Raw genomic sequence first — 26,463 nt, forward strand, 5'->3', positions numbered from 1 at the left:
TCAAAGAAGTCAATGAAAAGACTTTTCTGATTGGGCCCTACAAAAATTTTGAAAGTAATAAAGTCACCTTGAGGTTTTGTTGTTCTCTATTACATAATAAGATTGTATTTTCTTGGAGATTTCAAGGTAAAGTGTTATGCTACTACAATTTTATTTCTTCTCCATCATTCTTTTGTTTTACATATTATACCTTATATACAAATTATTATACTATGCTTGGGAAATTAAAAATAATTTAAACATAGCAAATGCAGGAAAATATGCAGAAAGTAACCTACATTTTGAAGTGTCAAATCAGAGATGTTAGTTGATAATGCTCTTAGCCAGTCAGCACACTCCTGCGCTGTATAAAACTGCAGTATCCCAGTACTAACTCCATCGAGTGCAAGCACTTCAAATGCATTAGATCTGCAGTAAAAAAATATATGTACAACAAAGTTTTCATAAACAATCCAATAGTTCTCAGTCTTCATCTGATCTTTAGAACCTTTTGCAAGTTTCATTTTTCAAAATTACAAACAGAGAGAAAAGCAACAGAAAAGGGGAATAATAACCTACCACAGTATCAGGAAACACAAACACAGTAAATGGTTTATCTTTATCAACGTTTACATGTTTTGATTACTTATTCACTTAGGGTATGCCTATACTACCGCCGGATTGGCGGGTAGTAATCGATCTATCAGGGATTGATTTATTGCATCTCGTCTAGATGCTATAAATCATCTGTGAATTGATGCCTGTACTCCACCTCAGCAGGAGGAGTAAGGAGCGTCGATAGTGGAGCCGTGGCAGTCGACTCACCGCCGGGAGGACAGCCAGATAAGTTGAACTAAGATACTTCGACCAGCTACGCAAATAGTGAATAGTGAATAGCGTAGCTGAAGCTGTGTATCTTAGTTCAATCCCCCCTCAGTGTAGACCAGCCCTTATTGTTGTATAATTATATGTATATAATCACTAAGCTTAAGATATTTTATTAAGGATGCATCAATTAAATCTAAGTAAACAATTGTGCAACCTCTTGCCACCAAAATAAATGTTTGATACTCTAAAAACGTACAACATGACTCACAAAGCAAATATCTTCATCTATTTTTAATTTCTTCAAGTGCTATCAGTTTAAAAAAAATTACAAGCAATCATCCTTTAGAGCTCATTTAATGTGTATGAAAATCCAAATACTTTATATTTCTTCAAAGGATCTCAATATGAGCACCCAAAAATTGAAGAACCTCTGTCATAAACAGATAGTTAAGGGTTAATGCCTCTTTTACCTGTAAAGGGTTAAGAAGCTTAGTAAACCTGGCTGACACCTGACCAGAGGACCAACAGGGGGACAAGATACTTTCAAATCTTGGGGGAGGGAAGTCTTTTGTTTGTGCTATTTGTTTTGGGGGTTGTTCGCTCTTGGGACTAAGAGGGACCAGACGTCAACCCAGGCTCTTCAAATCTTTCTGAATCAGTCTCTCATGTTTCAAACTTGTAAGTACTAGCCAGGCAAGGTGTGTTAGTCTTATTTTTGTTTTCTCAACTTGTAAATGTTCCTTTTTTGCTGAGGGGATTTTTCCTCTGTTTGCTATAACTTTGGAACCTAAGGCTAGAGGGGGTTCCTCTGGGCTATATGAATCTGATTACCCTGTAAAGTATTTTCCATCCTGATTTTAGAGAGATGATTTTTACTTTTCTTTCTTTAATTAAAAGCTTTCTTTTTAAGAACCTGATTGATTTTTCACTGTTTTAAGATCCAAGAGGATTGGATCTGGACTCACCAGGGATTGGTGGGGGGAAAGGAGGAGGGATGGTTAATTTCTCCTTGTTTTAAGATCCAAGGGGTTTGGATCTGTTTTCACCAGGGAATTGGTGAAGTCTCTCAAGGCAACCCAGGTAGGGGAAAGTTTTGGGGGGACAGAAAGTGCTCCAGACACTGAAATTCTGAATGGTGGCAGTGTACCAGATCTAAGCTAGTAATTAAGCTTAGAAGTGTCCATGCAGGTCCCCACTTCTGTGCCCTAAAGTTCAGAGTAGGGGAGGAACCTTGACAACCCCAAATCACTAGCCACCATTGAAAATGTAGACCAGACTAAACATGTTACATTCTTCTCTACCTAGGAGACTGTGTTCACAAACAAAAATAGCTATTTGGCTCATAAAGACTGTGTGTCACTGCTTTACACTCAGTAGATATTGTGACTTTGCCAAGACGTATAAGAACTTTACACACCTGCTTTAAATCACTCTACACAAGCTCATGACACTCATCTGAGACAAACTAAAGATAAAACCCTCCATGCCACGTGGAAGTCTCCACTTCAACAGATGAGTCAGCTTATGGAATTTTACCTACTTTGGCATGAGAAAGCATTCTTGACCAGAAAGGAACAATCACTGAATACATCACACGTAAATGATGTAACTGAGGGACATGAAATTTATGCTGCCCAGTAGAAGAGGCTGAAGACATTCAGATTTTGAAAGACTTGCATTGCATGATTACCTGCAAAGAACTTAGGTCAGAGATAGCATCATTGGCTCTGAGAGGCCACATATCCACACATCTCTAATATATCTATCACTGTAGCATACTAGCATTTCTTCTTTAGGTCTGTCAGGAGGATCAAGTTGAGAGAGTCTAATCTTTTATGTCTGTGTTTTAGGGAAAGTTGAATTGAATGAGAACGACCATATTTCTGTTTTGTGTAGGTGGCACAGGGAAAACAGTGGTGCTGAAGATGTGGAGAAAAGTCTTGGAAGAAGGATATATTTGCCCTCTAGTATTTAATATTTTTAATTTTAATTGCTGCAGCTCTCTGTCACTATAGTTATGCAGTTCAACAATTATTGATCTCAGGCACATGCCAGCCTTGCCAAAATACCAGAGTCTGCTCTTTCCATTTTGAATCTGTTCCCTTTTCCCAGATTTCAAGCATTTTGTAGCCAGAAAAAGAACTCCATAAGATCTTGGCTTTCTGTTCCCTCGGGCAGTCCAATTATCCTTATCTTCTTGATTCTATTGCCTTTTTCATTATCTTCATTATTTTCTCCCTGATCATAACTTTATTTTCTAATGACTGCAAGCATTTCTGCACAGTAATGTTTGAGCCCTGTACTGTAGCCACCAGCTGTTCTCTATCCTCAAGCTGCTCCCAAAGGCTATCCACTCTCACTGTGAAATTAATAAGTGATTGCTGCCAAGTATTTTGCATTTCTTTAATGTTAACAGCTAATGATTTTGCTAAGTTGGGAATGATTGCAGCTTCCATCTTGACGATTAATTCTCTTGTCTTACACAAAGTAACTGTTGAGCAGTAAAGAATATAGAACATGGATATGGAAAGAGGAGCCAGAGAAGAAATCAAGGTGAAAAGGAGGGGGAAAATGTGTTTTTTGCTTTTCAGTTATTTTGCAAAACACTTCAAAAGTCTGATGAGTACAGTACAATTATTTTCATAAAATTAGATCCGCTTAGAGGCAGTGTTGCCCAGTGAACAGAGCACTGGACAGGGATTCAGGAGACATGGTTACTATTCCAGACATTGCCACTGGTCTGCTAGGTAGGTAATTTCACCACACTATGTCTCATTTTCCTCATCTGTAAAATGGAGATAATGATACTTACCTCCCTTTGTAAAGCACTTTGAAATTTACTGATGAAAACTCTATAAAAGTACTGGATAGTGTTATTAGATAGGAGATTACAGAACGAGAAGGACAGAGAGAACATAATCAAAGGTATGAATATTCATTTCCCAGATGAATATTTCCCAACTGAGCTTGTATTAATTAGATGCAAAATGGTCACTGAAGCTACTTGTCTTCCCCAGATTTAAAGGACCAACAATCATAAAGAGAAAGGCTCATTTGAACTCAGATTCAGAAGTCACTGGGAAACCAGCTGCCAGGGAAAGGTCTGAATTCCAACCCTTCTGAGGGCCAGGGATCTCAGTAGATGACATATCAAGGTTTTTAAGGCTGGTGCCTGCTGTGTTTGAAATAGTCATGTCCTTTTAATTTACTCTAATATTATATATCCTTAATACAAATCTGAATGCTTGCCTAACAGCAGCTATTTCCTCCATTTAAAATTTTCCACTACACAATTACAAATAGACAGACAGACTAGATTAAACTGGAGTTCTGTTCAGTGGTCAAGCCAGTTTTCCTTGCTGTGTTTTTATATCAGATTTTGGTGCCTCCTTTGCTTATAACAATATTTAGAAACATGGTCCTATTAGTGTAGGTAGCTTTTGACTGATTTTTTATGTATATCAGTGTGGATTTTGACAGGATTAGATTGGGAGTTTCCAGAGAAGCTTTCTAGTAGGGCCCCTGTATTACTTCATTTCTCCATAAATGAAAGTTAAATTCTGCTTATTTTTCAGTAATCTGAATTTTGCATCACTTCATAATTCTGGGAAATGACCAAGGATGCTTGTTTGCCATGGCTAATGAAGGCTATGTCATGACTGCATCAAAACACAAATATGATTTTATAGAAAAATCATTGGTCACATTATTGAAACAAAATATATTTTATTTTAAAATAAAAGTGTTTTCAATCATTTAATAATACTAGCTAATAATTTAAAACCACTCAAAGATGCAGGTCACTTCCTATACTCTGTATTTCAGTACTCTGAACATGTCAAAAGTCATAGAAAAAGTTCACTCAGTAACAGATTGGCATGGGTAGATATTTCATAGGGGAAATCTTTTTTTATTATTTGTTTTGTTACCAAAGTCATGGTGTAATATACAGCCATCGTACTGTGGCCTGGAACACATACTAAATCTTCACCTTTCAGAGTAAGGAAAATTGGTCTCAGAACCCAAAAGAGAGAACCTGATGAGGGTCTATTTATGGTCTTCAGTTAAGGGTGAGATTATTGAAAATTGTTTATTCCAAATACAACCAGTAACTCAATGGAAATAGAGCAGTCGGAGCAACCCTACAAAAATTTAGTGTGTGGGATATGATTCTTTTCTTCATCGGTATCGTTTTTAAAGTTAAAGATTGACTTACTAATTGAATTCACTCATTTTGTATGCTCTTCCTTCTTGTCCTCACTATTTCCAATTGCCACATGTAAACATCATGCAGAGGGAACAATTCAAGTGTCTTCCTTTGTACTGGGAGCAATGATGTTACTGCTATGAGTACCTGTTCCCTTCAGTTATAATGAGGGTATATTATTAGTAATATTTTACCTACCGGTTACAAGGCAGAAGGTAACTTTATAACTATGTCCACTATATTAGAAGTTTTCTATAATCTACTGAACAATCATCTGATAAATCAAATGAATTTTCTAAGTGAGTGATGTGGGAGAGTATTTTTTGTTTGTCAGGTACATAAAAGAAAAGGCATATAAAATATGTAAATGATTTCAGAACTGGAAAGCATACACATATGTGCTTGTTGCTCACTTAGGACAGTGTTTTTCTGCTGAATGTTCGACATTAATCCTCAATCTTTTTACAATCAAATTGTTCAATTAAATCTAAGGCTAGGTCTACACTGGGGGAGTGTGAGTTGACCTAAGATATGCTACAGTCGGCGTATTTTAGGTCGATTTACCTGGCCGTGAGGACAGAGGCGAGTCGACCACTGCCGCTCCTTTGTCGACTCGGCTTTCGCCTCTCTCCATGCTGGAGTTCCAGATTCAATGACAGAGCAATCAGGATCTATTTTATCCTGTCTACACTAGATGCGATAAATCGATCCCCAATAGATCGATCACTACCCACTGACTCGGTGGGTAGTGTAGACGTACCCTAAGTGTGGTAAGTATTGGGTGTCTACAGGTTGAATAAAGTGTAAATAATGAGAGCCACTACATAGAAAAAATATCAAAGTAATACTTAGTCCCAGTTTGGTTTCCCCTGAGAACAGGAGATACCTGAAAATGCAAAGACTGAAAGATGGCATATCTAGTATATCACATTGCTACTGCACTCTGTAGGATGCAGCTATGTCTCCTAGAACTGAGGTTTCTGGTGGCATGTGAATACAATGCGTTTATTTCTCTGTGTGTTCTGTAATAACAACATAATGTATTTGGCTATAACTATCAGTTATACAAATTAGGGCTTGAATCCTGCAAAAACTTAACTTTAAGCACGTGGGTAGTCCCACTTAACTCAGTAGAAATGTTCTGGTACTTAAACTTAAGCATGTACAGAAGCCTCTGCAGAATCAGATCATAAGTTAAAACAAAATTGTCAATACTTGTTTGGAAAGTGTAAGATGATTGATGAAATTAAATTAAAAATGTATATACAGAAAATTGGATGAGATTTGATTTCATTCACGTTATTGAATCAATTGGCAAAATAGATATCAGTATGGTAAAATAAACATTAACTTTATAAATGCATTTATTTATAGTTTATTTGGAATCATTAGGATGATCGGACTCACATGTTATTTCTTAATAGCTTCTTCAGCACAATGGGAATATGTGGGAGAGGTAAAAGCCTTCAGTAATAAACCATCCTGCTCCATTCTACTTAAGTCTTTGTAGGCTCACTGCATTTATCTTAATGATGGCTTTACGGCTGACTTGGTAGGTCAACGCCTTCAATCTCAAGGTATAAAACAAGTGTGTCTCTAGATATTCCATGACCCATAAAATGGCTAGTAAAATCTAGATTTAGATAATAATTACCCTGTCAGTTTGCTACCAGTTCAGCTACAATTTCACCTCCTGCCCTATAGGCATATTGGCAGCAGGACAGTCTACAACCTGTGAAAAATGAATTGAATTAATCTGTGTCACTGTCACAGTAAGCCTCATGTACTTTATGGTTAAATTATGGGCAGATGATTACTTGTTAAAGACTTCCAATTCTCCATGTAACATGCATGCATAACTCCCCCATTACTACTTATTAGACTTAAACATGCGCACCTGGGAAAAACTTCTATTCCTGACAATGTATGACAGATTTACTGCATCCCTCTCCATAGTTCTGCTTTAAAATTTCCAAACTAAAGGGTTTGTGAAGAGACATTATGACAATTCTGGCATAGATTGTCTACACAGTTTATTATTATTGTGCTAAAACACAGTTATTTTTAACATAATATGAAGCAGAGAGATGTTCTTTTCTATGATACACTTCTGAAAACAAACTGACAAACTATAATGCCAAGAATGTGATTCCTAAAGTTTTATTTTTGCACGGAGAGAAGTTTAAAATCTAACATAGTCAGCTCCTTCCAGATTCACTCTTTATATTTTAATGACTGATTTACAGTAATTGCACTGGGAAGCAAGCATGTCTGCCAGGACCCCGAAACCTTTTTAGTCCTCTCCTTCAGGAGGCCACTGATCCTGATGCATTCCCTGAGGATGGTGGAAAGGAGAAGGTCTGCTGACCAGGGGCCTCCTTATTATGAGGCCCTATGCAGTATTATTAAACTGGTGCCCCTATGCCTGACAGCAGCCCGAGCTTGGGGGAGGAAGAGGCAGCAAAAAATAGCGAGATGTCCTGCCCGCCTCACAGTTGCGGAGAGTCACAGTTCCCCGCAGAGACCCGCATACCCTCTCCTTCACACAGAATGGACATGCAGAAGATAACTAACTAAAAGCACCAAACTTGGGAATAAAAGATGTCTGTCACTGTTTTTTTGAAATGCCCTGAAGTTTGTCAGAGATTTATTTGAAAAACTTTGTAGTAAGGGTGAATCAGCTGTCTTGCTGAATATAACATTAAATATTATGGAATACATGATGCAGCTCTTCTCTGTTTTACATTTTCTTAATCAGTATTTCTAAGCTGATTTTATATTTTAAATGTACTCTTAAGCCTTCATAAAGTAATCATTCCAGATTGCTACATATTTAACTCACTGAAACAAATACATTATTTTAAATTAATCAGTCACAGATGTTTAGTGTGTTCATACCAATGGGCATTGCTTTTAGAAAAAAGGAACACTAATTTTACTTTGTGCAATCTCCATAACAATAGACATGTTTATGAAATTTCATCAATTTTAAAAATATGTTTCCAAAGATTTTAGGCATAACAAGGGATTTTATATCTTACTAAGGTTCTGATTTTGCTGGAGGGTTCTCTTAAAACTAGTTCATTAGATAGTCAGAAGTAAAGAAAGGGAAACTCTTTGTCCCAGCTATTTGGAAGGAAAGGGAAGTTGTTGCTTTAAGGGCTCTCTTCAAGGGGGAGGGTGGGTGAAAGGCAAAAGGAATGGACAGAAAGGACAGGAAGACTTTGGAAGCAAGTTTTTTTTACTACAGTAATTAAAATTAAAATATGTATTTTAGATAAAGGTGGTTTTTGAAGGATTTATTTAAAAAACTGTGTCTGAAGTTTCAAGCATAAAAGACTAAAGATGAATACTCAGATTGCAAGGATTTTTTTAAAGAGATTTTATAATCTTCACCAATTTACTAATGAAATATTTTTAAAGCAAATTTTAAACTAAGGTCCTGTAGACTATCATGTTTTGAGTAAATACTACAGTAATGCACAACTGTTTTTGTCAGTAAATTCAGAAACTGACAGTATATACCTGGGGTTTGGCAAATGCCTGTTAAATGGCTTCATTAACACTTGAATGGCTCTTTAACAGTTTCTATGTTGTGCTAATAGGTCTGGCAGGCTGGAAGGCTTTTCAATTTTAAGTTACTGGATCCCCGCTGGAGTAAGAGTCACCCGGTTGCAGCAGCTAGCTGTAGGAGCCTGCAGGAAGGGTCAGAACAGGGATAGAAAAGCTGGGAGGGTGGATAAGACCCAGTGGTGTTGCAAATTTTCAGGTGCCCTACGCAGCCGCATATGCTGCCTATGCCTAAGGACAACTCTGATGCTGACCAGGGCCTCTTAAGGATGATCCTGCCAAAACAATGTTGTCCTTGGTGCACTCCCAAATGATGATGGTGGTAGAACTGTGTAGCTCCCGATATGAGCTGGTTGAATCATTTGTTGAAAATATTTTAGTTGCAAATTTAATCCTTTCCTTGGTTTGTAAGTGAACCTTGTTTACAACACATTTCCATGTTACATTCACTGAATAGCATGTACAAGCAATATTCAGCCTCTGGGCTGTTCATTTCAACTATTCATTAGTTATTCACTATGTGTGATTTTAGCTATGTTATTTATATGTAACTGTGGTATCTGAAAAAGAACAGGAGTACTTGTGGCACCTTAAACACTAACAAATTTATTTGAGCCTAAACTTTAGTGGGCTACAGCCCACTTCATCGGACAGACTTTATGTATTGTGACCTCACAATCTCTTTATTGGAGGGTTAGCATAGGCATGCAAAGTCCCTGGAATAATTACATTTAACAAAAGCTTTTTGTTACTGGAAGAGGGCATAGAAGAGGGTACAGCTGAACCTCTCCTGCTGCTGGTGCAGCTTTGTTCTCCACTCATAGCAATTTGTTTCAGAGATACCTCGAGACTGTGGTGCAGCCTGACATTGGAGATCCTCTCTGTGGATGTGTCAAGAAACTCTGACTCATGCTGCCAGGCAGCACAGTAACTTTGTTGTGGTATTTATCTTCCTAACATCCAGATGACACAGAAATGTATTCTTACCATCTCCATTTTACAGATGGGGACATGAAACAGAGAGACACTAAGGCTCAGATCCTCAAAAGTATTTAGGTGCTAACTCCTACTGATCTCAGTGAAAGCTAAGAGCTGAACTACCTGTCAGAATCTTGGCCCAAGTGTCTTGTACAGCAGCCTGTGGTGGAGCAGGGAGCAGCACTTGGGTCTCCCAAGTCTCTGGCTATTGTCCTAACCACTGGATGACGCTTTTTGTTTCGGTGAATAGTCATGCATGGCTCATGGTTATGGCTCTACTCACTGACCAGATGACTGAAACTTTTGAAACAAGAGAATCGTGAACAGAGAATATTGCGCTTTTGATACATGTTGTCAAATGAATCATTCAAGATAAAATTCCTCAGACTTTTAGGATTCACAGACATTTTCATCAATATCTGGCAATCATTCTCATGTGCACAATGCAGACTCCCAGAAAAGAAATGTGTATCCTTATCCTGTCCCACATCCCCTCTAAATAATCATTTCTGCTGAGAGGAATACAGAACACTGCCAGTCGATAACAGCTAGGCAGGTGACAAGTTAGATTATGCACACAGCTAGTATACACAAAACTGATTTATTATTCCTACCTCTTTCTCTCCCTGAGTCCTATCTGTTTGTTTGTTTCATCCACCTGCTGCATGTTATCATTATCCTAAGATTACAAGATCTTCTAGGTAGGGACTAAATGCATAAAAGCTAGGTGTTGTGACACTGAGAATCATAGCATCTAACTTTTACATGCCCAGTAAATCACTGCAATTCACAAAGCCTGAGTTAAGAGCAAAGGCTCCCAAACTAAAAAAAAAAGGGGGAGAAATAGGGTTGTGATTCATATAAGCCAGCACACTAGGTGGGAAGCTGTGAAGCTTGCCAATGGGAGATACTGACAAAAGGAATGTGTTCTAAGCCCCACCTCTCTCATTGAGATAGATGCCTAAGTCTGCCTTGCAAGAGATACCTATCTCTGCTTGTTATTCTCAGCTGTGAACCCTCTCCTGGAGTTAGGTGCCTATGCCATTTTTTCCAAGAAGCCAGAAGGAGGAGATTGCGGTGCCCATCGTATAACTTTTAGCTCAGTGGTTAGAGCAATCCCTGGGATGCGGGAGACTCAGGGCTTGGCTACACTGTAGAGTTGCAGTGCTGGTGAGGGGGTTACAGCGCTGCAACTCAGGATGTGGCCACACTTGCAAAGCACAGCCAGCGCTGCAACTCCCTGGTTGCAGCGCTGGCTGTACAGCCGGTCGTGCCTCGGGTGTAGCGATTCCAGCGCTGGTGATGCAGCGCTGGTCAGCAAGTGTGGACACCATCAGCGCTTTTATTAGCCTCCGGGGTATAAGGAGGTATCCCAGAATTCCTGTCCACAACAAACCGCAAGAAAGGGGGAGCTCGGAGTTCAGCCAAACTGCTTATTTAAAAAACAAACACAGCTCCTGTTTGCTGAGCGAGTGGAGGCAGGCAGGGGAATTACTTTGGAATGTTCACAGCTGTTTGCTTGAAGAGAGAAACAGCACGCTCACATGGCAGAGGGGGAGGGGGAAGTCCGTGTTGAGCAGATGCTTATCTGGTCTGATGGGTATTTAGGAGTGCATAATTTGCATTCAGTGAATGAGAGAGGGCTGGGGGAAGGGGTCAGAACTTTTAAAATGATTGAAGGTAGGCACTGTGTGTCTTCCAGTCCTTAGAACATGCAAGGCAGGGAGCTGAGAACAGTGTCAGCTCCAAAAATCCACTCTCTCTGTCTCCCCATGCTCCCTGTCACATTCTACCCCACCCCCCTCTTTTGAAAAGCACGTTGCAGCCACTTGAATGCTGGGATAGCTGCCCACAATGCACCACTCCCAACAGCGCTGCAAATGCTGCAAATGTGGCCACACTGCAGCACTGGTAGCTGTCAGTGTGGCCACACTGCAGCGCTGGCCCTACACAGCTGTATGAACACAGCTGTAACTACCAGCACTGCAGAACTGTAAGTGTAGCCATGGCCTCAGTTTCTCCACACCTCCACACACCCCTGACCCTACCAGAGGGGGAGAAAGTCACAGTATAAAATGGTGGCATCTTATTCATCAAACCTCTTCTCTATATTTATCCTGACTCAGATTGACTTGTTTTAATGAAAAAAGGTCACTTTTCAGTCTATTTTGCTTCTATCAGCACTGCAGAGTCTAATGCAGCTAAGAAAGTTAAAAGGATTCTCTTCATTACTGTACATCATCCTACTAAATTTAAATTAGCTGCAGAAGTTAGTGTTCCAAAATGTGTTCACAGTAAGCACTATCTGAGAATAATTGAAATGAAAGATGAGAAATGTAGTAGGCGATTTTGTCTTTCTTCCAGCCAGTCCAAGGTATTGGCAGGCATATATTGAAATGTATCGTACACAGTGTTACTGTTTTCTCTGAAGATATAGCATTGGCTGAGTTCTTTCTTCTCAAGGCAGGTGGGATCTCCCTTGGTACTCAATGGTTTTTGGCTGTTTTCCATTCTCCAACCTTCCCCTTAGAGTTGGGAAATGAAACATTTGTTTTCAATTACTGATTTTCTGCTCATGACATCCCAACTCACAGTGAATGGTGTTGTGTGATTTGAATTGGCTGCCTGTTGATTTCTGGATATTATTCAAGCTATTGTTTATTAAACAGTAAAGTGTGGAAGAACTTGGCACCCACGTACACCAGAGATCAGCTAGGTCTGAACTTGTTGATCTGCAAATGATTTTCTGCAGCCTTTAAGGAGAGTACAGAATGGTGAATTTTTAAAGCAATTCTTCAGTGTATGTGTGGACAGGATAAGCTACAGAATTAGTTGGTTTTGTAAGAATTGTGCTATGTACAATTTTGTGAGAAGTGCCTAGAGGATGAGATATGTGCCTTTCAAGTATCCATATATTAAAATAAGTAAATATTTCTAGCACAGTTTAACAGTCCCATAAGGAAAGTATATGGCATCTCACAATCCTATTCAAGCAGCAAGACACCATGAGACTCATTGTTCTGAGGGATTATGTGACTGCAGGCTACAAAATAAGATTTACTGAGAAGAGGAAGCAGAATACCTAAGGTAGCTACTGTTCCCCAGTAAGAAAGAGACCAGAGAATAGGCTGCACTTATTGTGGGGTCTTTCTACAGAGAGAGAGATAGAGAGAAAGATTGATCCCTGGCTAATATAAAATGTCCTATCAACTCAGAGGGAAATCAAGGCACAGTGGTGAGGGGAAGCTGAGGTAGTCACTGCATCACAATGGGACACAGTGAGCGCTCGATGCTGAACTACTGATTTTTGGAGGTTAGGGAGCACTTTGCTTTCTGTTCCTGATAAACATTTTAGATTAAGTGAAGTGAAGCAGAACATATTAGATGACACAGCGGCACTGGCACGTTGCTTTGTATGTGAAATTTACCAGTGCCTCAAAGGATCAACAGCCTTTGAAAGCTAGGGGATTTCCCTTCTGCCTTGTGCTACAAGTGCAAGACCCAGGAGTAGGAACCATTTGAATGATACCTACAGGAACATAATTTCCCCTTTAACTCCATTAAACAATGTGAGGCCAACACCAAGAGGGGTTCTTTATTGCCAACAGAATGTTTAACTAAATTCCAGTTAGCTAAGTTCCACTGCAAGATGGACTAGGCATTAAAGAAAATGGTCTGAAAATTTTCCAGTTTATTTTCTGAAAGTGTACTGCCTCTTTATCTGCAGGATTCAAAAAGCATTTTTTTTTCAGTTTTCCCAGATGATGTGTTGCACTGGGATACTGATGTCATATTTCTTCAATCATGTTTATCCTAGCAAACAGTACACCCTAACAAGTCTGAGGCAGCAGTACAGTGCTTCAGAATTTGGTATATTGCCAGCAAACAGAACAAAAGGTGAAACAATTCTTCCCCCTCTTAAAAATAAAAACACCACACTGCTTGTGATCAGTTAAGAACAGTAATATTGGCATGAAAAATTCTCAGACATCATTAATATTTCAAATCCAAATTCACCAATTGTTTTGCCAATGTGATAATTTGAAAACACTCCGATATTCATGGGATGGGAAATACTGTGCACCAACTGCAGAAGTTTTCTCAGCGATATGGGTGGTTCTATTTACTGACCCCCCGATCTTTCACAAATTCTGTAGTTTTCTTATAATAATATAACAATAACATTGATACAGAGTAACAAAGAGACCACATGAACACCAAGTGACTTAGCTGATAGCATTTTTTCTCATCTTTAAGTTAACAGAATATGGCAGATACATGAATCCAAAAAGTCTACATGTTGATTTGACCGATATTCTTTTGTTAACTGATCCTCATTCATGCAGAAATTTAGTATCCAGTACGCTAAATGTAACACATTCCTAGTGAATTTCTTTTAAATTAAACTAGACCAGATGTTAAAATATTCAAAGCCAAATTGGCAAATCAACATATTGAGTTAAATGTTGAGAGAAGTCATTTGGGAACACCAAGGGAGTATTATTAAAAGTAAGGGGATAGATAAAGGAAAATGTAAGATGATTAACAAGAAAAATATCCCAACAGGTGTTTTAGAACTAGAGTTGATTGGATAATGAAAAATCATGTTTGCAAAGATATTTGCGACTAAATGGATGATCTTGCTTCAAGAAGAATAGTGGCATAGGTTATTCATTATTCTTAAATTACTATCATCTGTTTATTCCAGTAGCACGTCAGGGTCCCAGTCAGGGATCAATGTCTCTATTGCACTATGCACACATTCAGTAAAGCCATAGGGCTGGATGCACAAAAGAAATTGGTGCCTAAGTCCATGTTTTACAATTTTGGGATCACTGCAAAGCACAAAACTCCTGTCAAAGTTCTGTAGGCACCTAAACTCACTTGGCCTCTAAGTTTTCAAGGAGAAAGTTCCCTAGGGCCCTATGTTTCTGCCTCAGAGAACGCACACGGCCACCTAATTCTAGGTATTCAAACACCTGTCTTCCATCTAAGTCCCAGAGTGATTAACAAACAAAGGGAACACTAGGCAACACTGCATCTCTCATGGTAGATAACTGTACCAGTGCAAAACATGTCTGATACAAACAGAAGTCAAGAAAGGTCAGCACAGTGTTATAATCAATAATGACAACACACTGACATGAAATTCTTTGTAAGACATTATAAAGGGAACAGCAAAGATGAACTTGAGTAAAGTTTCATATAGTTTATAACCCTATGACAGACAATCTCAGTTTTGTTCAGATACCTGTCCGAAACGCTTGAAGAAAAGATTATTTACAGAAAGAGAGAGCAAAACTGAAAATACACCTTGCTTGCAACAATCATGGTTAAAAAAATCCAACAAATAAGATCAGCAAGGTCATTTCAAGTTGCTATAACAGCCAGACAGCAAGAATAAATGGATTGACTTCTGCCCTGTTTATGACAGTTTGTATAAAAAACCAAATTCACAAGCAAGAAACAGAATATCTGAAAAATTTGTCAGAAAACTAAGACATGACTTCTTACATTGCCTCTTACTCATTTCTTACTTGTTCAGTGCAGATAACGTGTTTGGTGCTGCACAAAGCAATTTTTCTCTTGTCCTTGAGAGAAGATGTAAAGAATGTCAAAAAAGCTTTTCAAAACAGCATTAGACCAGCAGGCACAATTAAATTAAGACTAATCTTTTAAACAACCTACTAAAGACTGAAGATCTTATAACCTCCTATAGGGAAATCTTCTGAAAATGCTAGCCAATTATTTAGTTTTCCCTTGCTTATAAAAATATTTCTTCATATTATAATATTTGCCTTTTGGCAATAACTAATTGGCAGGTATTTTCAAAATATTTTTCTATTGGAGGTTAACCTTGGACTGCCTTTCCTCCACAAGCAGCAAATTAGTTAAAATTTCTTGTATTACTGTGGCATGTGTGTGTATATTCATACGTATATGTGTATATGTTTTAATAAAATGTCTGCTAAAATTTGTGTACAATGTAAAATTACAATGGTGTTAAAAGAACATAATTTAGATTGCAGAGTCAAGCTCTTGAAAGTTAAATAATTCCCAGGCAATCTGAATTCTGTCTCTTTTGCTTTAAGATAGCTTTAAATAAATGATCACATACAATCGGGACATATGCCTCATTCAGTGCATGTGATGATGATGCTCAAGAAAGGAGGCAAACTATTTAACAATTCTTTTTATCCTCATCATTCAATGTGTGGCCCGATCTGATCCCTTATGCATGCCATCCAAACCCTGAATAAAAAATTATTAATTTCCTTGCAGTCTCTTCTTTGAAACCCACAGTGACTGCATGTATAACCAACATTAATGAATGTATTTTCACAACTTACCTGGGAGATAAATTATTATTATCATCCCACCCTCCAGATGTCTTAAGTGATTTGCTCAAGGTCATGTAATGAAACAATGGCAAAAGCCAAGGTTAGAGCTCACTCTCCTGACTCCCATCCATGTGCTCATTCCTCCAGATTATACTGCCTGACTGAGAATGGTACTGAGCATTCACATTTCCCACTGACTTCACCAGCAGTTAGAGTGTCAGGCCCCAGATACCTCCAGTCAGGTGCACAGGAAATGAAGAACCCACACTCAGTGACCAACTGTCAAAATTTTAGCTAAAATGACTAGCTCAGCATCACACAGGAGGCAGTCTGAGGTAGAAGTAGAGACAGAAGTTAATTCTCCTGCATATGGCTCATTGGGGATGGAGTTCTAGATCTCTCCCAGTACAAATTTCTTACTGTTTTTTTCTCTTCAGAGACAGATTTGAAACGTGTCTCCTCCTCAGGCTAAACCGCAGCCACTGGGAGATGTGGGGGGGCCGTGCCTGCGGATGGTCAAGGTAAGTAAAATGTCTCACAACCTGCCTTTGGATTACCCTGATGGGTCGCATGTTGAAGGTTGCCGCCCCCTGCACTATTTTTTTGTTATTTTGTATACATCTAAAGCCTTCTTTACAACCGTTTTTTTTCCCTTTAGGAAGAAATGTTGACAGCATTTAAAAAGTGGGTAAGATACAGCATTCTTATGTACTGTTTTAAATAAGCTGTTTTTTTCCTTTTAAGTTAATATATGTGTGTCTGTGTGTTTTGTATAAAGTCAAAGATTTCATTATAAAAGTTTTCCTCTAGGCAACACTTTAAAAATACAGTTTTTAAAAAAGATGTATGAGTTATCTGTTGTTGTTGTTGGTTTTTTTGTTTAAACGAGCCAAATAATTGTTCTTGTTAAACTCTGAGATTAGTACAAGAATCAATGGTCTTAGATTACAGCAAGGGAGGTTTAGGTTGGTCATTAGGAAAAACTTCCTAGCTGTCAGGGTAGTTAAGCACTGAATATAAAATGCCTAGGGAGGTTGTGGAATCTCTGTATTTAGAGATTTTTAAGAGCAGGTTATACAAATACCTAGCAGGGATGGTCTAGATAATACTTAGTCCTGCCTGGAGTTCAGGGAACTAAACTAGAAGATGTCTGGAGGTCCCTTCCAATCCTGTGATTCTATGATCTTATTAAAAGTGCACGAGTGGATAGGACTCGGAGGGTGGGATAAATGCAAAAAAGGTGTGCAGAAACCTGTCAAAAATACATGGTGATCGACCCTATCAAGGGTATTACTACTAGCCCTTATTTTTCCCCCTCTTTTCTTTAATAAACTTTATTTTTCCTCTCTGTTTTTAATCAATCTTTTTTGCTTCTCTTTATTATCTTCTTTCTTTAATAATCTCCCTTATTTTTTATCTCTTCTCAGAACCTGCCTTATTTTCTGAATTATCTAAAAACCTATTTTTCACGTGTAAATATCACATGCACACAAAATCATCCCTAACATTCCCCATGAAAAAAAAAATAAAACCCCTATTTTCCCCCAAATTGCTGACCACTCCAAAAGGGCATGTGACCAGATACAGAACCTGAGGACAGGATGTAAGGCAAAAAAGGGGTATGAAAACCTGTCAAAAAGACCTGGTGGAACCCTATTTTACTTACTTACCTTATCTTACCTACTTACTTTTATTGCCCTTTTAAACTTTTTCTTTGTCTTCAACAGTCCTCCTATGCACGTTATAAATCTCAAGAGAAAATAGACAGCATGGTTTTGTATAATAATATGAACTAAAAATTTTCATCTCTCAAGTCAAAGAATTCTTCCACAGCCAATACCTTCACAACAAAAATTAGGTGCAGATAGTTAACCCACTTCTTTCCCTTTCAAATTACAAACCTTAATTTATCTGTTCCGGCTTTGTATCTTGAGATTCGAGCCATTGACAGAGGAACCGATAGGGTGTCTAGCCAGCGCTTCTCATATTTTGGTTCATTAGCTATGGGTGAGGAGGGCGATGATGGAGCCTGCAGAGAATAAATGAGAATCAGTAAGCACAGTCTATCAGATCATACGGTGCAGAATGCATGGAAATGCATTTGTGGCTGTGTGCTCTTTTAAAAACTAGTAACATATAGTAATATAATTTTTAAGAAACAGAGTTTAAGAGAGAAGTTAAAATAAGCATTTATGTGAAAACAAAACAGAGATCTTGGTGCTATGCCTGTGTTTTGATTTTATTATTTGTCTGATGTAAAACCCATTTATGTTTTAATTAAAATGTAAAGCCCACTTCTAATTGATGATACAAATACTTGAATTTTAATGTCAGTGTTCTACCCATAAATCTCCTATTCTTCTTCATCCAAATTCCTTCTGGTTACAACATAAAATCACTAAAGGATAGAACATTATTTGGAATGTATTTGTGCTTTCCTTTAAATATCTATATACAATTGTCAAGAAAAAACAGTGCATAAAATATATTGAAGTAAGGACTACTGCAATCATGCAACAAATTCTGCATATACTGATATATTGTGACATTTACCCATGCCTTCATTTAGCCTAGGGTGACCAGATGTCCTGATATTATCGGGACAGTCCCAATTTTAACACATTTGTCCCGCGTCCTGACTGAACATCAGTCGGGATGCCCTTTGTCTCAATATTGGGGACCACTCACCATCACTGCCAAAGTGCTGGGGCTGGCATGGTGGTGCTTCCTGGGGCAGCTTCTTGCTGGCGGTCCCTAGGCACTAAGGCAGAAGGGCTCTCTGCCCAATCAGAGCTGTGGGGGTGGGGCTTGCAGGCGGTGGTAGTGGGCAGAGAGCCCTCCGCTCCCCTACCCCACCCCATCCGACCCTAGGACCCAGAGGGATATGCTGGATGCTTCCTGGGAGTCGCCCCAGGTAAGCACCACTGATACTCCCCACCTCGCCACCCTTCTGGCAACCCGGGAAGCATAGCGAGCTGGGGGAGAAGCCTGCCCCAGAGCGGCGGCACAGCACCACTGGGGGTGCCCCTGGGGGAGCTGCTGCCGCCGCCTCAGTCAGGGTGGCTAGAGGAGTCCCTGGCACTGCCCCACCCCACAGACTGCATAGCTCTGCTCCCCACTCACCACGCGGACAACTCCCTGTGGCATGCGGGTTCCGTTCAGTGCTGGGTGCTGCGCAAGCCAGTGGGGTAAATAGCAACCCAGTCCCCGCCATGCTGCCCCCACTCAGCCAGTCCATCTGGGCTGTGGCCTGCCAGCAGCCATGATCCAACAAGGGCATTTGGCTGGGGCTTGCAGCCTGCAGTGGCTGGAGGCAGGGAGGGCACCAAGGGGGCTGTGGCAGAGAGCAGGGGCAGGTGGTGCCTCGATGTGGTGCAATTTCCCATGTGCCCCCCGCAACTATCTCCCACAGCAGGGATGGGGGTGGTTATAAAGCCAGGCAGGAGAGTCAGTGGCCACTTTGGGTGAGTCTGGACCGCAGTTTCAGTGCAGGGTTAGTGGGACGAGTCAGCTGAGCTGTGTTAGGGACCCCTGGGCTCAGGGTGACCAAAGGTCTCAATATTAGAAGCTTGGTCTTATATAGGCAATTATTCCCCTCCCTCTCCAATCCCCCCACAAAAAAAGTGTTCCAATTTTTTACACTTGCTATCTGGGCACCCTAATTTAGCCACAGATTTGAACATCCTGAATTACATGTTATACCTAAGGCAGGAAAAATCCACCTACGGACTAGTAAATGTTGTGAATTTCAATTTTAGAATTTTGTTCAAAACCATTACACTGGGCATTTTCTCTCCCTGAAGAATTGGATATATGGATCCTGGGATACCTGCAAAAGGCAGGATCCTCAACATTATAACAGCAACATGTAATGTGCATCAAAGACGTTTCAGATTTTTGAGGATCTAGGTAAAGTGGAAATTATTGTTGATCTACTGATTTGGGGTGAAAATGATCAGTACCCCAGAATTCCAAAGGAAACCTTAAATTAAACAGGATAAAATACTAGCTAAAAACTGAATTAGATTAGTAATTTAGGACACACATTCAATAACAAAGGAGCTCAAATCAAACCTAAGAAAGGAGGTTTTACTGAGACTCATGAGCATGTTAGCATATCCAATCCCTAATTTATCACAATGAAATCCTTCATTTGAAATACTGCATGAAGATACTGCAGAATGGAACAGGAACGATTAAAAAAGAATTCTTTGGGGAATTAAAAAAGTTGTCACAGACGCACAAGTACTGAAACACTTTGAAATTAAGAAAAGCCTCAACATTTCAGTTGATACAAGATCACATGAAATATGAACTGTTCTTCTGCAAAATGATGGCCCTGAGGTATATACTTGTATAGCACTCACTAAAACACAATAAAACTGAGCTCAGATTGAGAAAGAAAAGGTGGCAATTGGTTTCGGTTGTGAGTGATTTCATGAATATGCTTATGGACAGCAATCAGTTGAAGCACAAACAAACTAGAAACTTTTGGAAACCACTGTTTGAAGCACCACTTAGAAAACGATCACGAAAACTGAAAAAGCGCTTAATAAATGTGAAATACAGAACCAGCAAGGGGCTTCTTACAAAGCACCTAAAAACAGTGAAAGTTATCTAAGATACTTAATCAGTCCCCATTACTGTAATATTAAATATTTCACAATTTTGATTTATCTTCACCACACCCTGCTGGGGATAGCAATGCTATTTCAAAGAGAAGATGCTATTTCAAAGATGCTAAGTCACTTGCTGAGGGTCATAAAGAAAATCTGTGGCAGAGCAAGGAACTGAACCCAGATCTCCCAAATCCCAGGTTATTTATAGAAGAGCTTCAAGAACAAGATTTTGATGTAAATATGACTTGAGTAGTATACATTTCTAAACTAAGATCAAACAGGAAATAAAATGACCCAGCCTCAGCATCGCCAACCCTAAGCATTCATTAGTCAGATGCCCAAAAAACTAAATAACAAAAAATAAACACACCTTAAAATTCATGAGACTTTTAAAAAGTAATACACTCTGGGTTCTTTTTATTTGTGTCTGCTTTTTGAGCTTTTAGACTTCACATTTTTAAAGCTTTTCTCTACAATCAACAGGGCTAAACACTTATTTTTTAAAAAAAAATCAAAGCTGTATTCTCATGTAATAACAGGCACCTTAGGAGACAAGGATTTAAGAAGAACACCAGTTACCATGAGACTAATGATAAAATTGCTTGGATTGACAACACTGCAACCCACAACAACTTCTAGATTGTAAAACTCTTTGGGGAAGGAAACATCATTTACTCTTTGTGTACAGCACCTAGCATAATGGGGTTCTGGCACAAGAGCTACTGCAACATGCATGTTAAACAAAATACTACTATTACTATCTTTAGATAGTAATTCTAGATGACTATCCAATACAAAAATTATGCATCCTGCAAGCATAAAAATGTACAGGGACCATTGGGATGAAATTGCTATGTACATTGGAATTCTGTATAAATGATATTGTGACATATCCCAGTCCAACACTGGAAATGCTAACTATAATTCACTGTATCCATCTGGATATTGAGAAATGTAAGAATAAAGTAAAAAGTCTGTTGTGGCTCAGTCTGACTGCTGCCTAATGTAAAATGTGAAATAAATACAGGAAACAGAATGGAAAAGAAACACTGAAACCACATGAAATTCGCAATCACCTTGGTACAAGAATGGAACAGAGCTATTTGAATTAAACCGCAATGCTTACAGTAAGTTTTTTATGGACTACTGCTTGGGTTTACACATCGGTGTTGTGTAAATTAATTTGCTCACCATGAGAGTCCAGCTGAATTATTAATAGAACTCACAACTCACAAGTGGCTCACTCAGGCATTTTTCTTTAATATGTCAGGCATTCCTCATCAAGACCTTGTTATGCACCAGAGATGTCAGTTGATAGAGCAGAGAACTTGATTTAAGCAAAACCATGGTAGATTCAAAGGATCTATATTTTTCATTGTTAGACTAGCCACCTCACAATGCTTCATTAGGTTCACCAATTCCAACAAAAGGAAAAAATATCTTTGTAACAGGATCTTTACTTGAGTCAAGGACAATTGGGGGGAGGGATAGCTCACTGATTTAAGCATTAGCCTGCTAAACCCAAGCTTGTGAGCTTAATCCTTGAGGGGGCCAGTTAGGGATCTAGGGCAAAAAAAATTGGTCCTGCTAGTCAAGGCAGGGGGCTGGACTAAATGACCTTTCAAGGTCCCTTCCAGTTCTAGGAGATTGGTATATCTCCAATTATTACCTTTTTTAATTAACCTTTAAGTTAAGAAACTAAAATGGAAGATATAGTACAACAAAATGTTAAACAGTTACTCTAATTGCAAATGGGAGAGACTGTTAAATTCTAAACTGAAAGTAAAAAGCAGATTTGCCCAAATAACAGTTGGACCATCTACACAAAGATTCTACAACCCCAAAAAGAACTGATGACATCTAAACAAAACCAAAGAGAATATTCTCTCTCTCTTTCATGAGGACATCCAGGATGACAGAAAGAACAGATGTCAAACAGAGTCTACGGTTGTTGGATCCACCTCACCAGTGGAACAAATGACCCTTTTTGTTAACCTGCTGTATTAGCTTTCTGATGACTATTACTGATTTATTTGCATTTAATTATTTTAAATGTGGGGGTTGGAAGAAGAAGATGCAACAGTAACCACTGGAGTCAGTGGATACAGACTCTTGCCATGTTACTGAGGTATATGATCATTTGTAATCATGCACATGACCAAAGGTGTCACATCTTTTTTACACTTTTAGCTGCCTTGGCTTCTCTCTGCCCCACAATAAATCTGGTTACTTCTGGGCCCATGCTGTTGTGTAATTGTGACCAGTGGCTGCACCTCCATCCTCCACACATCATTCTGCTCAGGCAGGAATGGTTGCCACGTAACAAGAACTACAAACATTGACTGTGTGGGGAGCACATGAGAGACAACAGCAGCTTCCTGGACTGGACTGTCTGTGTTGAGACTCTGTAGCATACAGAACTAGAAAGAGAATGCAAAGGAGCCACAGTAGTCCCTGTTCCATGGGTTTACTTACTAACAGGCCACATTTTATTAACCAACACACACTGTAGTGGAGGATAGAAAGCATCCCTCTATATTTTTCAGAAAGTATATTCTATTTCCTAAGAAAATTGTGCAGACATATTAAGATCCCCTAATACATATTATAGACCTTGAAGCATATTTTACCTTGTTAAACTAAAGAAAAGGAATGGAGAATGCCATGGTGTTTAGAAGGCCTATAATGGCTTCACTGGGCTATTTACACAATTTGGAAAACTTAGAATAAGATATTTACTTACCACTAGACTGTACAAATTGCATAAAGCCATAGCATATTCTCTGTATAGCATAGCTCTCTGGCATGTAGGGGGAGTGCACAAACTACTACACCCACATGGCTGCCTGCCCTGCAGGAGATCCATGCCTTTCCATGCACCCTCAGGAAGCAGGGAGAAAGGAGCAAAAGGTTTGGTATCTGATTAGAAACAGCTGTCATATCATAACCGGTAACTGGTTAAAGATAGGAAACAAAGGGTATGAATAAATGGACTGTTTTCAGAATGGAGAGAGGTAAATATTGGTGTGCCCCCAGGGTGTGTCCTGGAACCAGTGCTGTTCAACATATTTATGAATGATCTGGAAAAAGGGGTAAACTGTGAGGTGGTAAAATTTGCAGATGATACAAAACTATTCAAGATTGCTAAACCCAAAGCAGACCGCGAAGAGTTACAAAGTGATCTCAAAAAACTGGGTAACTGGGCATGAAAATGACAGATGAAATTCAATGTTGATAAATACAAAGTAACGCACATTGGAAAACATAATTCCAACTATACATACTGTGATACAACATGGCCAGAGGGCAGCAGGAGAGGGTTAGAAGGGAGCATTATTCCCTGTAAAGGGAAGAAAGTTTGCTATAGATTAATTAGAGCACTTGCAGTCAGTCACATGATAAAAACTCATGCTTCAATCAGATAGTGTGGGAGTAGGAGCAGAGAACAGTTTGGAGAAGTGCTCTGGTGGGCTAAGAAGTCCTAGACCCTAGGTAAGGGGTACCTGGCTTGTGCAGAGGGAGGGCAGGAAGCCCCCCGACAAGCTGAAGGGCAGGAGAGGGAAGTAGCCCAGGGAAGGAAGTGTCAGTTCAAGTGGTTCACCGCTATCCTCAGGGCCTAGGTCCCTCCCTCTCCACTCCCCTCCTCTAGGACACCAGTGGGGCAATTAATATTCCAATTTAGGGGCAAGAAATGGTGCCCTGAACCCCCCCCCAAAGAAGAGAAAGTGTGAGACCCATCATAATAGTGCTGGCAGTTTGCCACAATACAAAATCTGGGGGTCTAAATATTCTGTTAATACTCAAGAAAGAGATCTTGGAGTCACTGTGGATAGTTCTCTGAAAACATCCACTCTATGTGCAGTGGCAGTCAAAAAAAGTAACAAAATATTAGGAATCATTAAGAAAGGGATAGATAATAAGACAGAAAAATAATATATTGCCTCTATATAAATCCATGGTACTCCCACATCTTGAACACTAAGTGCAGATGTGGTTACCCCATCTTAGAAAAGGTATACTGGAATTAGAAAAGATACAGAAAAGGGCAACAAAAATGAGTAGGGGTATGGAACAGCTTCCATATGAAAAGAGATTAATAAGACTAGGACTTTTCAGCTTGGAAAAGAGACAACTAAGGGGAAGTGTAGCAGGGCAGTCACCCTGCTCCGGCCCTGAAGGGATTAAAACGGCCCTGAGAAAGGGCTGCCCCGGGAGCCAGTAGGGTAGGCTGATTGGGAAGAGAGCCACAGCTGGGACCACACCTAATTAGGAAACAGCTGGCCCTATAAAAGTGCTGTGAGCCAAGGGCTGTGTTGCACTCTCTCCATCTTTGGAGAGAAGGAGGAGGATGACTGGGCTGCCTGGGAGCTCAGGGTTCAGGAAATGGAGTAGGGCTGGGGAAAGGCAGGAGGAGCTAGGGAGCTCTAGCCTGGTAAATCCCCAGGCTGTGGGCCTTGCTAAAAGGGCAAAAACAGGTATTGGGGTTGCAGAGGCAGCTGCACAGAGACAGGCAGAGGCAGCTGGTCCAACATCCTTGAGTGGCCATGACAGACTGCAGTCTGCCCCAGTGAATGAGGCCTAGATGGTGACTGGCAGTAGCCACTGAGGCAAGGTGGGTGAGAGGTTCCCCTGGGAGGGGAGACCCAGAGTGTGGTGTGGTACTGCTGGGGCAGAACCCTGAAGTAAAGGGCACCAGGGTCTGGGAAGGACATAGGGGGCCTGAGGCAGGTGAGACACTGGACAGTAGGAAGCGCTCTGTATGCTTGAGAGCTAATTCCCAGGATAAGCAGCAGGAGGTGTTGCACTGGTGAATCTCACTTTGCTACAGGGGGATATGATAGAGGTCTATAAAAACATGACTGGTGTGGAGAAAGTAAATAAATAAGTGTTATTTACTCCTCATAACACAAGAACTAGGAGTCATCAAATAAAATTAACAGACAGCAGGTTTAAAACAAGCAAAAGAAAGTATTTCTTCACACAACAGTCAACTCTTTGCCAGAAGATGTTGTGAAGGCCAAGACTATAACAAGGTTCAAAAAAGAACTAGGTAAGTATCATGGAGGATAGGTCCCTAGATGGCTGTTAGCCAGGATGGACAGGGATGCAAAACCATGCTCTGATGTGTCCCTAGCCTCTGCCAGAAGCTGGGAAGGGTGACGAGATGGATCACTTCATGATTACCTGTTCACTCTCTTTGAAGCACAGGGCACTGGTCACTCTCAGAAGCCAGGACACTGGGCTAGATGGAATATTGGACTGATCAAGTATGGTCATTCTTATATTCTTAACCAGACCAGGATTTTGGTCTAGGCTTATCTCCAATTTTATTTGAAGAATTTTGGAAATTGCATGTGAAAGCAGAAGTGATGTGGGTGACTGGACTGGAGAGAATTTCAAAAGCTTGCAGATATTCAAATTTTATTATAACCAGCTTCTGATTATTCTCATTTTTTCTAAATGAGAAAAAAATACATGTAATATAGAAATTATTCTGTAAGTATTTTATATAGCTACTCTTATAAGTTTGGGATTTTCTAAAGTGCTCAGCATTGGTTTATCCCTGTTCCCATTGTTGTGAATGGTAAAAAGCCCTTCGACTTCAGCAGGAGCAGTTAGGCCAATACTGATTGCTTTTGAAAATTCTATGTTTTGTTGTTGAGAATTTACAGCTTACTAAAGATGCTGATTTGACAACCCTGAAAATCATTTGCATTATTGTAAGCCTTTCCATACTACCTCTCCAAGAGCTTCAAAAAATTTGGCTCTCTAGGGACCATCTCTGGGATAAGATCATAATTTATACTCCATATTCATTTCACACCTTAGTCTTTCTCTTTCTGACGAGACTGTCAATTTAATGCCAATTTATTTCTAATGTCTGTCCATTAGGAATTGGACTGAATTCAGGAATCTTATTTCAGACAGAACACTGAACAAG

General features: G+C 39.6%; 1 protein-coding gene across 1 annotated transcript in view; it reads right to left on the reverse strand.

The window, feature by feature from the left end:
* The window catches only part of SNTG2 (syntrophin gamma 2), a 522,138-nt gene that overhangs the window by 106,702 nt on the left and 388,973 nt on the right, over positions 1-26,463 (reverse strand). Inside the window, exons 9-10 of the mRNA XM_030555522.1 lie at positions 17,805-17,932; positions 279-408 (exon numbers count right to left, since the gene is read on the reverse strand). Coding sequence (XP_030411382.1) covers positions 279-408; positions 17,805-17,932 — 258 coding nt within the window. The remainder of the gene's footprint in view (positions 1-278; positions 409-17,804; positions 17,933-26,463) is intronic.

Source organism: Gopherus evgoodei, chromosome 3 (assembly GCF_007399415.2).
Source record: "Gopherus evgoodei ecotype Sinaloan lineage chromosome 3, rGopEvg1_v1.p, whole genome shotgun sequence".
Lineage (NCBI taxonomy): Eukaryota > Metazoa > Chordata > Testudines > Testudinidae > Gopherus > Gopherus evgoodei.